We start from the raw sequence: 13,271 nt of genomic DNA, 5'->3' as shown, positions 1-13,271 counted from the left end.
AGGTTCGGCAAATTGCGTAAATTTATTCGAGAACTTCACTGGTCGGCTACTGCTGGAAGATCCACCGCCGCTACCCCTACATCTGCAGGCCGATCCACCACCGACACCCCTGCGTCTGCAGGCCGATCTACCGCTGCCACCCCAGCGTCTGCATGCCAATCCACCACCACCCCAACGTCTGCAGGCCAATCCACCACCACCCCAACGTCTGCAAGCCAATCCACCGCTGCCACCTGTGGGTCTGCAGGCTGATGCACCTTCACCACTCCTGGGACTTCATATTCAATACCCGTTGAGAAATACAATTGAGATTCTTGCATTATGTGTAGTCATTACACTTTCGGTGTTTTGCTTTCACTGGTGTTTGTCACGCCAAAACAAAGGTCACATGTTGCTTTCGGGAGGTTATAGCTGGGAGGGAGAGGACAAGTTTGGCAGAAAAGAACCAGAGCTTTGTATGAAGTGATAGGCCATGTAACTTTTATACGGCGCTAAACAGCTGAAAAAAGGATATGCCATTGAACTAATTCAGAGTAAGACCTTCGCTCTGAAATTGGAGCTGGTCATGAACAACTGCCCAGATATGGGAATACCTCCACTCTTTCCACAACTACCTATCATGCGGAGTTGAGGGGGTGGAGTCCTTGAAGACATACAAAATATCAAGGCAGGTACTGCTTTGATTTATTTGGTAGGGCGAATGGTAAGGCCCTACCTCTTATTGGCACGATCCAGGTTCACCATCAGACTCTCCCACTCCTCGAAGTGAACAGCCATTACGAGATCATCACCAACATCATCAGCACACAGATCATCCGTTGTTCTCTCCTTCCAGATTAAGAAAAACCGTGGGGCATGTTACACGTTAACATTATTGATACATTACGATTCGTAGATCAAAGTAGATTTTAATACAATCAGTCCACGCTTAGAATGCCCCCGTAGAACACTGATTCGTTACAGTGATAGGTGTGGGGCCAAATGTTCTGGACTGACTTCTACCACCAAGCCAGCTTCACAACATTTGCGCGTTTCTCCGGTTTCCTCCTACGTGCCGAACCCTGATGCTTGAAATTGTCCAAACATCTCAATGCAGCACGGAGCTAATAATGAGTCTCGAGACTCAATGTGGCTCTCCTGGGTACAGAAAGGATATTTCTAGATTTGATTATATTTATTCATATGATTCAGCGTAGCAGCTGCACTGCGATGTGCCAGCCTTGCCACTGTGTCATGGTGGTAGTGGTGGTAAAACCGATTCGGAATAATATGTTCAGTACGCGTCGTGATTTTTTATTTTAAAAGTGTTAATCAAACGAGTTGCAGTGACGTCATGGCCGAGTAAGCAGCAATGACCGCTCCAACCCCTACATTATTAGAACATTACCTTTTTCGACCCAACATAACCACTCGCTTTCCTGTTTGATAGTTTTCCTATTTTTCTACCTGGACTCAGGCACTTTATAGGGGGCCTTGGAAAGCTGGTTTTCTACTTTGGAGCTTCCTAGGACGATCCACAGCCTCCTTAGGTGTAGGGTCCTCAGTAAGCAACTCGAGCCTGACCTCATGGCTAGGCCAAGGGGACCTTCCGCCTGTATCTTTGTGCTCCATGGAAGACAGATCCCCTGGGAAAAAAGCCATAGCTTTGTCTCCCCCCCCCGTTCAAGTTGACACCAGAGATCGCGGTGGGAGGAACGAGAGCTCTTACAAGCCCTTTTGTAAAAAACAAAACAAAGAGAATACTGCCCTTCTTCGGGTCCTCAACGAGATGTCGAGTAAGGTTTGCAGGACGGTGAAGATTCAGGAGGCAGCCACATATGACCCTTCAGACTATGCTAGACGAGCAGAGCGGTGCAATGAAGACCTACGAAGCCAGGCTGCTGGAACCTGAGGAGGCCTACATCAGACTGGACTCTAAGGGACGGGAGTGCCAAGTAAACCATACGGCCTCCCGGAGGGGGTCGAGGGCAACGCTCCTCAAGATGCTCTATCCTACATTCGGCTACATCTGCTCCAAGCTCCAGCATTCCTCTCTACAACTGGGCCATCACCACCTACACGAGTCGGCGCTGCGCTGTGACCACGGCGTGCCTCCACACGTGCCTGTCGACGGTCGTCCTCAAGACTGCCCGCATCAAACGCGAGCTCATCTCATTCGTATGGCAATGCTTGCTTCCCGCAGAGCAGACTCTTGTCCACAAACTCTCTCGCATATATGTAGCGTCATAAATGCACATCCTATACCGTCGGTATACTTACCTGCATTTGCGGGCACAAGCCCATAGGGGGTGCCACCCTGAGCCAGGCCCCAGGTGAGGGGTTGGGGGGTTCTTCCAGAGCCCCCTGGAAGGTTCTAGAGAGGGGGCGGTACCGGGGGCGGAGAGCCCCCAAGAGGTGTATTAAAGGGGCACCTCTGGGACAGCTCGGGGCAGTGCTCCGAAGACGAAGAACAGAAGACCAGCCTAGCTAGGACACTGGGACCCGACATCCTTATAAGGGTCGGGGCCGAGCGGGGACCAGTGGTCAGGACCCGCACCTTGGCTGGGTCGGGTCAGAGTAGCCTCCCTAGCTAGGACCCTGGGACCTCGAGTCCGACGTCCTTGTAAGGGCTGGGCCGAGCTCGGACCAGTGGTCAGGACCCGTACCTTGGCTGGGTCGGGTCAGTTAGCCTCCCCTAGGGCACAGATAGCCAGAGGGCTGAGAGCCAGGTTTGATCAGTGCGAGGGCACGCTAGCCCGGAGGCTGTACCTCCCTAGATAGTGGGAGTTAAGGGGAGTTCTGTTCAAAGTTACAAATAAACCGTGTTGCCTCTAAAGACGTCTCCAGTGTCCGTGGAACCCACTACATATATATGCATTTTTATATTTTGACCACTGTGTAATAAACACGTTGCCTGCGTGCGGCGACACTGGATGCTTTTCCCTCTTCCTTTTCCTCATCCCTTCACCACAGAATGAACACGGTAACGCGGTCATGCACCTCGGGGGGGGGGGTTCAGACATTTGTGACGAGGGGGAGGGGGGGGTTTGAGAAATGTGACGTCACATCAAAATGCGCAACTTTAAGTATAGAATTGTTATAACACTAATTGTTATAACACTCCTACAACATCAGTGCAGCGCCACGCACTACAATGACAATAGTTGAAGCATGTTTTATTTTCAAAATGGAAATATGGTTTTGGGGGGGGGGGGGCAGAGCTTTGTGACGTCATATTTGAGGGGGGGGGTCTGACTTTTTGTGACGCCGAGTGACGAGAGGTCAAAAATTGCGTGACGTCATTATGGACGGCCCCTCAAGTGAATGGCAAAATTGGTTTCGATTTACGTTGTTTCACTTACCGTCGTGTTTTTCAATGTACTAAATCGAGAACTTCAGTGCTTGGGGGATTTTGGAGCTGGCTCACCGCCTGGGCTGCTGCTGCCTTCCCACTCGGCTGTGGTTGCTCGAACCTCCGAGTCGTTCATAGCTCGTGGCTTCTAATATCGGAAGGAAGCGGTGATCGTCTTTGTTCGATGGCCAAGAGCTGCTGCTGCGAGGATGACCGGAGTTTGCGTGATGATCGTTCATGCTCCTGGACACAAGATCAGCAAGGTGTGATGTTTCATTTGTGGGAGTTGCACCGCCTGTACGCGATCAACCGTCGACGCGCCCACCCGGGCCCCACGTTTGCCGTGAGGCACCATGAGGGCCTCCCCGACGGCCAGGGCCTGCGCACGGTCGGAGTGGGCAGAGGCCGGCGTTCGACTGGTGGTTTGAAAATAACACGGACAAACATTCGAGCTCACGCTTTTGCTTTGGCAACAATTGTCGTTAATTGGGCTCCGAGCGGCTCAACAAGCCTGGAAGCCGGCGCATTTAATCACCTCCGAGATCGAAATGTGGCAAATCGCATGCTAATCAGGAGCAAGTTGGCCCAGGGATTGAGAATCAAATTTGCATGTGAAACGGCGGTGCAGGACTCGATTCGAAGGCGAGTGAATACTGCGCGGTGGTGCATTGCAAGTGGACATTATTATCATCCAACAGTGACCAGCATGGTGAAGTATGGTCAAACTAAACCTGACATCCAACATCACGTGGCGAGATGTTCATCCAGCAGTGGAAAACGTAACTTAAAGTAACCAAAATAACAGAAGATGCATGGAAAAGAAATCGGTTTAATTTTGTATATAAATGCGTATAACTCATGTGTACATGCTTGTGAATATACGATTCAGCTAAAAAATGTAAAACACATTTACACAAAGTCGCAAAGACATCAACTCCCTTAAATCTTTACCACTACTCCAGGAGCTCAGAATTATTGCCCAAGTACTGTATATACGTGAGCAAAGTTATAACCATTTACGAAACAATTTGAAAACGTGTCAATATTTTGTCAGAAATTATCTTTGCACGTCTAAAGGACAAGAGAAGCTGTAACGAAATGCGCATTTGTAAACGATTAAACCTTAAAATTTTATGACACCGACATTTTTTCCAAAAACATTCCTTGTGTGATTGCACAGAGTCCGATGAGGGGTGGAGTAGCTGTGTAAAAAAGACCTGATGTGAAATTCTTCATTAAACCGACGATTTAAACAGCAACAGCTCGGGGAATTTTATACTCTGTTCTATGCAGCTGACCGCTGCCCCTTCATACAGTAAATGGCATCCTCACAAGAATAAGTAACCTAACATCCCTTGCAGGGAATCCTCTCGCGATAAAAAATATCTTCCATTTGCCATCCATCACGAGACCCCTGCGGGTGTCACCGTGCACAATCATACTTCGAAGCTCTTGCTCGGATTCCCCAGAGCTTTGCCCTCCGAGTGGCCACCCTAATGGCCCACTCCGACAGGCCAAACCTGGTACAATTGTAGGTTTTCAACTATAATACACGTTTTATGGGTTAGATCGTTTAAATATATAAATGTGTTGTTAAACCCACCACCACCCGACAGTCAATTAGTAAGGTTTGTCGCGTAAACAGAACATGTCAATTCGTTACTAGTACAGTCCACCAGTGTGTTGGAGAGCAAAGCCACACCATTTACAATCTAAGTACAACATTTTGCCAGCACTAACTAGCTTCATCAGGCGACAGCCATCACTTGTGAGCACTTCTTTCGCGAATTGGGAGGGGAATCAATGAATGCATTGACTATGGGTATCCATTTCCGATTGGGTTATTTATATGTTAATCAACAAACATTATGCATGCGCATTAAGGGACGAGGATTCTCCACGAATCTGGCTGTCGCCTGATGAAGCTGGTTGTAATTACTGGTGAAACATTGTACTCAGATTGTAAATGTTGTGGCTTTGCTCTCCAAGACACCGGTGTGATGTTACTAGTAACGAATTGGCACGTTCTGTTAATGTGACAAACCTTTCGAATTGGCTGTGTCGGGTGGTGGCGGGTTTACCGACACATTTAAATATTTATTATGCGATCTAACCCAAAAAACCCGTGTTATGGATATTGGTCGCGAAAGCCTACGTGTTAAACTGGTTTTCAACTGTTAGATCAGTGGTAGCCGATATGTGAATCGCGATCCATGGGTGGATGATCGCAAAAGATTTTTTATTGTGGATCTCGGGACAAATAGGATTAAACACCTCTAATATAAAGCAATTCTTGTTATAGCAGATGGCAAAACAAAATCCTCGACTAAGAAGTAATGGATTAATAATAATAATATATATGGATTAATAATATATATTTTAAACCAATAGATCGCACTAGCACTTGGCATGTCTACAGTGTTCTATTAGTCGGTGAAATCCATCCGGGTAACTGTTGGTCATATATTGCTGGTAGATCACGGAACATGTTGAGATATACCAGAATGGATCACAGTGCTTTGTGGGTTGGACACTGCTGCGTTAGTCAATAAACACCACCGATTCAGTAACCAATATTTTTGTGAAATCACCTTCATCACAAGGGGGTCAGTGTCTTGGCTGGCAAAGAAGTGGGGCATAAGATATCCTAAACCTTTCATACATCTTGACGCGTATACACCTTAATTGGCTGATTGTACTGGTTGGTAAGGTAAAAATTCAAAAAAAAAAATTGCGCCACCATTTGAACCGCTGCGACACGAGAACGAAGAACCGGTGACCTCTGGATTGCAAGTTCAGAGTGCAAACCGTCTGTTACTTCAGGGTAGCATTTCTCATAACCGCCACTGCTTTTTTTTCAATTGTTCACCTCTGCTTGCGAGCACAATGTACACTTAATTAACTCTGCAGATGTAAAACCCAGAGTGTGTGCCCACTCATGCACCTCCTCCGGCATCTTGTTGACACCGCATCCACGATACACTAGTGCTGTCTGGGTTTCTTAGGCCGGGGAGAAGGCGAGCCCCATGGGGTGGACTCCGTAGGGTTGTAGCCTGGAATCTGTGACAGCGGACACACAAATGGCACAAACGTACAACAAAGATAGTCACCCAAATAAGCCTTTAACAGACTGTGCTGCTGTTAGGCGGCATGGCCCACGAGGGGGTAAGTGGCCAACACCTCTCCCCAGTGCTGATATTTACACACTGCACCAGGTACTCATTTAAGAAAGAGTTGACCTTGGGTAGGCAAAACAGCAGTTCAGATAATCCTCATTGGTGTTGGCGGTGAGTGGGAATTGGGTTGCCGGGTTCATAGCGCAGCGTGCTAACCACTACACCAATGCTCTCACACACACACATGTGAGTATTTCCAACACAAGTGATACGTTATTATTACACTTAATAACACTGAAAGACTTCGCCAAGTCTGAAGACTTTTGAGGAACAGGGGGAGAGAAGATGACAACTCCACACAGTAACACACTCTAGTTGGGAATCAAACCCAGTTTTCTTGCTGCAAGATGCAAGGGTTTACCAATGTGCCACCCTGCCGCCCATGGCGATACGTAAACTACCTTAATACCAGTTTCAACGCATGCTTATTTTTAGATATGGGAGGAAACCAGAGAACCCAGAGGAAACCCATGCAGAACAGACTCATGGAGTTTTGTTAAGAAATCTGATATCTACCAAGGCTCCCACACCCTGACTTAGCTTGGTATCTTGAGAACTCGCATTCATCAACAACTGCCCCTAACGATCATTTAAATAGGTCACGTTTCAGATAATGGCCCTTCTTGTGCAATGAACTAGGGCCATAATAAAAATCTATTTTATACAACACCTTGCATATCGAAATATCTCAAAAAAGCACTGGACATTAAAAAACTACTCAAGTATAGATATAAGCCAATAGAAATAAAGTAAAAGCCGATAATAACAATAATGACAGTGATACTGACACTTTACACAGCATGCAAAATGCAATAAAAGCTAATCATAATGATTCCCCTCACAGTAATAACCAATCAGAATCCAGGAAAAGCCAATTAATAACGACGTTTTCAAGCTGGATTTAAACACACGAACAGTCACAACTGATATAGGTAGGGATAGTGTCCCATAGTCTTTGGATATACAGTCTGTTCTGTAATACGGTAGTTGCGTACCTCAAGAACACCGCGTTTTGGAAAAATCGTATTATAATAAATAATATATATTATATGGGGTAAAGCGCAGTCCGCAATAACGCGTGAGATGCGTAACACAGGCTGAACAAAGACTAAGGAACTTGGGTAGCATCTAGCAGCATCCAGCAGCATCCCGCCTTGTGTGATGCTACGCCGAGGCAGCCGTTACAACCGCTTATTCCTACTCGCGCGACGTAGTTCCATTCATTCAACCGAGTTATATCCAGTTTGGATCCGCGTTATACAAAAAATGCGTTCCTTCATACATTCATCATCGCGTTATATCCAATTTGCCAGTTACAGGAGGTATAGGACAACAGACTGCAGCTCAAAATGCTAGCTATACATATATTTTTTCCATCCAAGACCAGAGTTTATATTTTATTCCTGTGTTATAAGGGTATTACGTTCAGGGGCTAAATGCCAATGGATGGGTCTGATAGCCACGGGAGAGCCTCAGGAGAGAGTTTGTGTCATCTTGCCACCCCCTCCATTGAAGGAGCGCAGACTACAGTGGTGTAAAATGTGGTCCATAGTTTGGGTTGCATGGCCACAATCGTACAGTAGCTTGTTTTTAATGCACTGCTATGTATCTGCTGGAGTCTCTATGAATCTCTAGGAATCATAATGGGTCACTCTGTATCTCCTATGTATCTCTGTGTCTCTATGGGTTTCCGATACGGTTCCACAGTTTGGGTTGCATGGCAACAAGCGCTATGCTGTGGCTTGTGTCATTAATTTTCGGCCCGCTGACGTTCCGATGCGGCGAGCGTTTGTTTTCTGTGCACTACTGCTGGCGCAGCAAGCAGCAACAGCAGCATGGTCACAATACAAATCGGTGGTATTCCGAGGTTGCGCGTCGCGCCGCACGGTGAGTACCTCCGGGCGGACGAGGTGCATGCGGATCCGCTGGTGCTGCAGGTTGGACGAATCCAGCGACACGTGCACGCACACGCGGTCGAACATGTTCAGCGCGATGCCCTCCACGCACAGCATGGGGCCCTACACAAAACACAAAGACATATCTCCAATGTAGCCTTAACAGACTGTTGGGGCAAGTGCTGTTGGCGAGGAGCACACATGAAGGCCGGCACGGCACACAAGGGGGTGGGTCGCCGGCGCCATGCCCGGCCGCCTTTGTCTCCCCAGTGGCGATGTTTACACACCGCACCAGGCGTTCAATTGAGTTCCGAGTCAACCTAGGGGAGGCCCAGGACCGGTTCAGATAATCATCACTGGTGTTGACTGTGCGAAGGAATCGAACCCATGTCGCTGGGATCGTAGCGCAGAGCGCTAACCGCTACACTACCGCTGACTGCTCTCTACCAAGTGCCCTGCACACAAGCACGGATTGACGTAAACCCAACGTTATTATTCCAACTATTACTGGGTCACTCAGAAAAGCCTCACTGATTCTCAAAACGTTTGCATTCAAGGTCACTGCTACGTCTTTGTAAAAGGAGGCGAACGATTGATATGTGCTCCCCAAATAAGTAATTTGCATGTAATTTGCCAACCTTGGACCATGATGCTGGCACACGAATAATGTTACAGGATCTTTTAACGTCCACTGTTAAAGCGGATAGCCTATAAATATTTTACGCTTAATACACACCACAGTATTAACCGGAGAGGCCACCGAGTTTGAAACGCAAACCTCCACAACACACAGCGAATGCAATACCGCTTGGGCCACCTCACCGCGAGCTGAAAACCAGGCATGAGAAGCCGATGGCTGCAATGACCAAGCCAACCGAGGGATCGTGATGTGCGGGCCAGCCAAGGAATTTTAAAGCCTTATTTGGCCATCATTAAGGAGTAGATGCAACCCCCCTTAGGTTATATGGAGTGTAGAATTGCAGTTAAGAACATACCTAAAATATGGCTGCAAATGTTGACCCTTTTGAGCTTCTGGTCCAAATTAGGCTGTGTGCATTATCCACTTATCCACGCAGAGTGACAATGTAATGCGGCATGCAAGGCATGCTGGAAAGGACTGGATCCAATGGTCACAAATGTGCTTTTTGCCATCTAGAGATCACTTTTTGCATCAACTACTATTTCCCTCATTTGTTTTTATTCTACAAGTACTTTTCTGCCCTTCGAGTTTCTCATTGTTTACAGAAAGCATTAGATTTTCTCTCTAATTCTTCCGGACCTGAGGGATTTTACTGTATTTTTAATGTGATGTCCTCTCCGTGACAATACGGGCTCAGTCATGGCAGTTATTTCCAAAGCATATTTAATTGTGACCGTTTTACATTTGAAACGCATTTACATCATTTAATTCAGTTTCAGTTTATTTTGGTATAGCCCTGTGAGCCATCCGGCTCTAATGTATCCACCGGTGTAACTTCCTCTGTAATAGTCCACACTGCCAAATGGCAAAAAAAAACGGAGCTTCGTATCTCACTGCGTTCTTCCACCTTAAACCAAGTGTCTGTGTGTCTGATAGAAACCTAATCGTAGAGAGATGGTCAGGGGGCTTGGGTCCCAGTGCATTAAGCCAGTCCTGGGTTTAAATGCAGAATTCAGCCGTTCGGGAAATGCCAATGCCTCCCGGTTAAGTGAACACATGCCCTACCTCCTCGTCGAAGGTAACGTTGAGCTTGAGATCTTTGGAGTCAAAGAAAACCGTCCCCTCCAAGCCGTACTTGGGAATGAGCACCACCACGGCGTTCTTGCGCACAAACAGCACGAAGCCCTCTTCGCTCACCACTCCCTTGCTCTTGAAGAACAACTGAGACCACAACAACAGCAGCCGTTAATCACCGCTACGTTGCCAAGAGCAGACACACGCGCATCACTTACCAGGCCCACAATTATTTAACAAAATTTAAGGTATTTTTCTGCATCCCCCCGCTAATTAATTCCAGTTGTGCTATTGGCATCATGTCATGGGGATTATTTTGAGTTCAATCGTGAAGGTACAATGTCAATTGTATTGACTATAATCCTCCATCACCTGACAGAGCCAATCAAATAAAGTTGTCACATCATGGGCAAATGTGCCAAGTAAACAGGTTTTTCAGCAAACACAGAAGAATGCTGAAAAGCAATGTCAAGTGTAGCCAACCAGTACAGCCACGGCACCACCACACGTAAGCGTGCGAATAGAAAACAATTGATTCTTACTACACGCACAATACGATGCCTGCTTTCGTGACCTTAAAAAATGGTTTTCAAGAGACGAATGGACGCATTATCAGGTGCCTAAGCACACGCCGTGCAAGCTCCACGTGGCCCACACTTCCGCCTCCCACCTGCATGTGGAAAGCTACAGACGAGCGTTGGGCGTACTGCGCCATCTTGTGGCGGTAGTTGAGGTTGTTGCAGAGCTGCTGCTGCTTCTGCTTGTCGGTGAGCGCCGGGTACGTGGGGTCGGCGCCCACGCACACGGCCAGCAGCCGGTGCACAATCACATCCGAGTATCTGTAATGGTACAGGGAGACAACAACAACAACAACAATATTCACATTTGTTGTAGCCTCTATTTAATATGAAGATTAAATTTACAGTAGATACAGGCTGCGGTATGGCCACGAGATGCCAACGGAGCAGCGGTATTAATCCACCAAGCACCGCGATTCATTCTGGTGGATCTCAGCGGGTTTGACGATTCACCAGAAAGCTACGCAAACAATGACTCAGATGGATTTAACGCTGTGATAGAATACTGTACTCTGGCCATACCACGTTCTAGCACCATCTGCTGGTGGAAATTATCTTTGTTAATGTATGAATTTAATTCTTTGTTGAGGATTTTTTATTTGTCAACAGATGTAGCGCAAATTGCTGCCTGCTCATATCTGTGTTCTTATTTAAGATCCACAACAAAATCGTTAGCGATCCATGGCAGAATTGCATTTCACTTTTGGCCGCCGCTGCAACACGGCAATGGATTCTTGATTCTGCACGTGGAACACTGTCACCCTCCTTGTAGGCGTTGGTGTTCTCCGGATCCTCTAGTTTTTCCCCAACACAAGCCAAACAACCATTTAAGGAATTGGCCAAACTTCCCGTTTATAGGACCTTTTAGAAAAATAACTCAAAATCTGAATCTTTATCCTGGAGAAATCCGATTCGCGATAAAAGCTCGTTTTGACAGATGTCCAGTAGGTATATGATAGGAGTGCTAAGAAGAGGAAAGGTAAACAAATCAGTAAAAGTAAATAATAGAAAAAAGATATACAAGTTGTATGTTAAACTTAATTCGCACCGTACGTAGCCAACCGTGCTAATTGGAGGTGTGCCGTAATCACAAGTTAACATTGCATAAGTACATCAATTAATAAATAAATTCCTAAACTTGGGAAAGGCAGCACAGTCCCAGACCACACCAAGACAACAACATAGTCCCCTCAATAATCGCGAAGGTCGATTTAACGCGTGTGCCTGACGCCAGAGCACGTCACCGTCGAATGGGCGACGTGAAGTGGGTGTAGATGGCGGTGGCGAGCCCGTAGTGGTGGGTGTCGGGCTCCATGCCGGAGCAGAAGTAGATGGCCTGCATCATGCAGCGCGTGGCCAGGATGCGCAGCAGAGTGTTGAGGTATGGTGGCGCTCCCGGCACCGCCGCCCGGTCCAGGGACTCGGCCAACGCCTTAGCCGAGTCCACCTGGATCTCGATGTTCTGCGCAAAAAAATCGGGCACACCGGCGTTTGTGAGGTGACTATCCCGCACGTGGCTTGTAGTTCAGTGCTCGGGAAGCAGCAAGGGTTGTGGTGTATTGGAAAAAAAACGTTATTCAGCGCACTTCCTGTGGGCATTCAGGTTTCCATAACCTGGCTTGCCAGGAGAAGGCAGTACAGCAAGTGGATTAATCTACATCTCGCACAGTGCCTGGCTGCCTTCCAGCGTTGTCTGTGGTTCGTCACACCTTTTGAGTTGTTCTGCCGCTAAGGGCGAGTGGAAACTATACGGCTACATCTCAAGATAAAGGTAAAAGGTGCAGCCCTGCAATTGCTCGCTCAGGCCAATACTGACATCGTTTCAAGACACCTCTGCTTCACAGTAGGGGGTAGCACATTCCCACCCATTTTGAGCATAATGTTCATCACAATAAGTCGACCTGATATTTCAACATTTCATTGCTGGAATTTATCTAAAATTAAATACAGTACTACATTTATCGTGATGGTTTTTTGTTGCTTATTTCTGTGGAGTAGCTGGGAAACGAGCCGAGTCCTTCAACTCCCTACACTTGATAACACAGTATGTTCAATGTGGCTGCTGGATTTTGAAGCCAGGGTCCCAGCTGTAATCTCTGGGTCATAGGGTGACCCAGGTGACCCTTGCAAATGAGACTATTATGTTCTCTTGAGTTCTCACCCGGTTAAACCAAAAGACCTCAAACAAAAATTTGAGCCACCCGACGACCTCTGAATTCCTTGCGAGGAGGATGATATTGAAGGAAGGTTAACAGCAATCTAGAGACAGTAGAACCCCTCTTAAAGACGGTAATTGGTTCCACGAACACGAGCATTAAAGGATTTGGTCATTAAGCGAGTATAGGAAATACGTGTTAAAAGCTTAATTCGTTCCGATAGCATCGAAAGTTTCCCTTGTTCACCCAAAAAACGTACTTTATAATATTTAAACAATGGATATTAATACATAAAGATACTAACATTATAAACACATCATATTAAAATAAACACTGTTAATAAATGCATGAATTCATTTTGATTTAAAACTTTCGTGACTGCAGGGATTCATATTCTTGGTTCTTTCGGTAAATTCACGTA

At 46.7% G+C, this 13,271-nt stretch overlaps 1 protein-coding gene across 1 annotated transcript; it reads right to left on the bottom strand.

The window, feature by feature from the left end:
- Window positions 1-10,690: 10,690 nt before the first annotated feature.
- LOC142905634 (exosome complex exonuclease RRP44-like) lies at window positions 10,691-12,186 on the bottom strand (the record flags this gene model as incomplete). Its single annotated transcript, XM_076052416.1, has 2 exons — window positions 10,691-10,955; window positions 11,939-12,186. Coding segments are annotated over 2 exons (498 nt in total), but the record flags the coding sequence as incomplete, so codon positions are not given.
- Window positions 12,187-13,271: the final 1,085 nt, after the last annotated feature.

The sequence above is a fragment of the Petromyzon marinus genome, chromosome 55 (genome assembly GCF_048934315.1).
Source record: "Petromyzon marinus isolate PM22_M1 ecotype Great Lakes invasive population chromosome 55, UKy_Petmar_22M1.pri1.0, whole genome shotgun sequence".
NCBI lineage: Eukaryota > Metazoa > Chordata > Hyperoartia > Petromyzontiformes > Petromyzontidae > Petromyzon > Petromyzon marinus.
The sequence above is the reverse complement of the archived record's forward strand: the minus strand, read 5'-3'. Positions and strand labels throughout refer to the sequence as shown.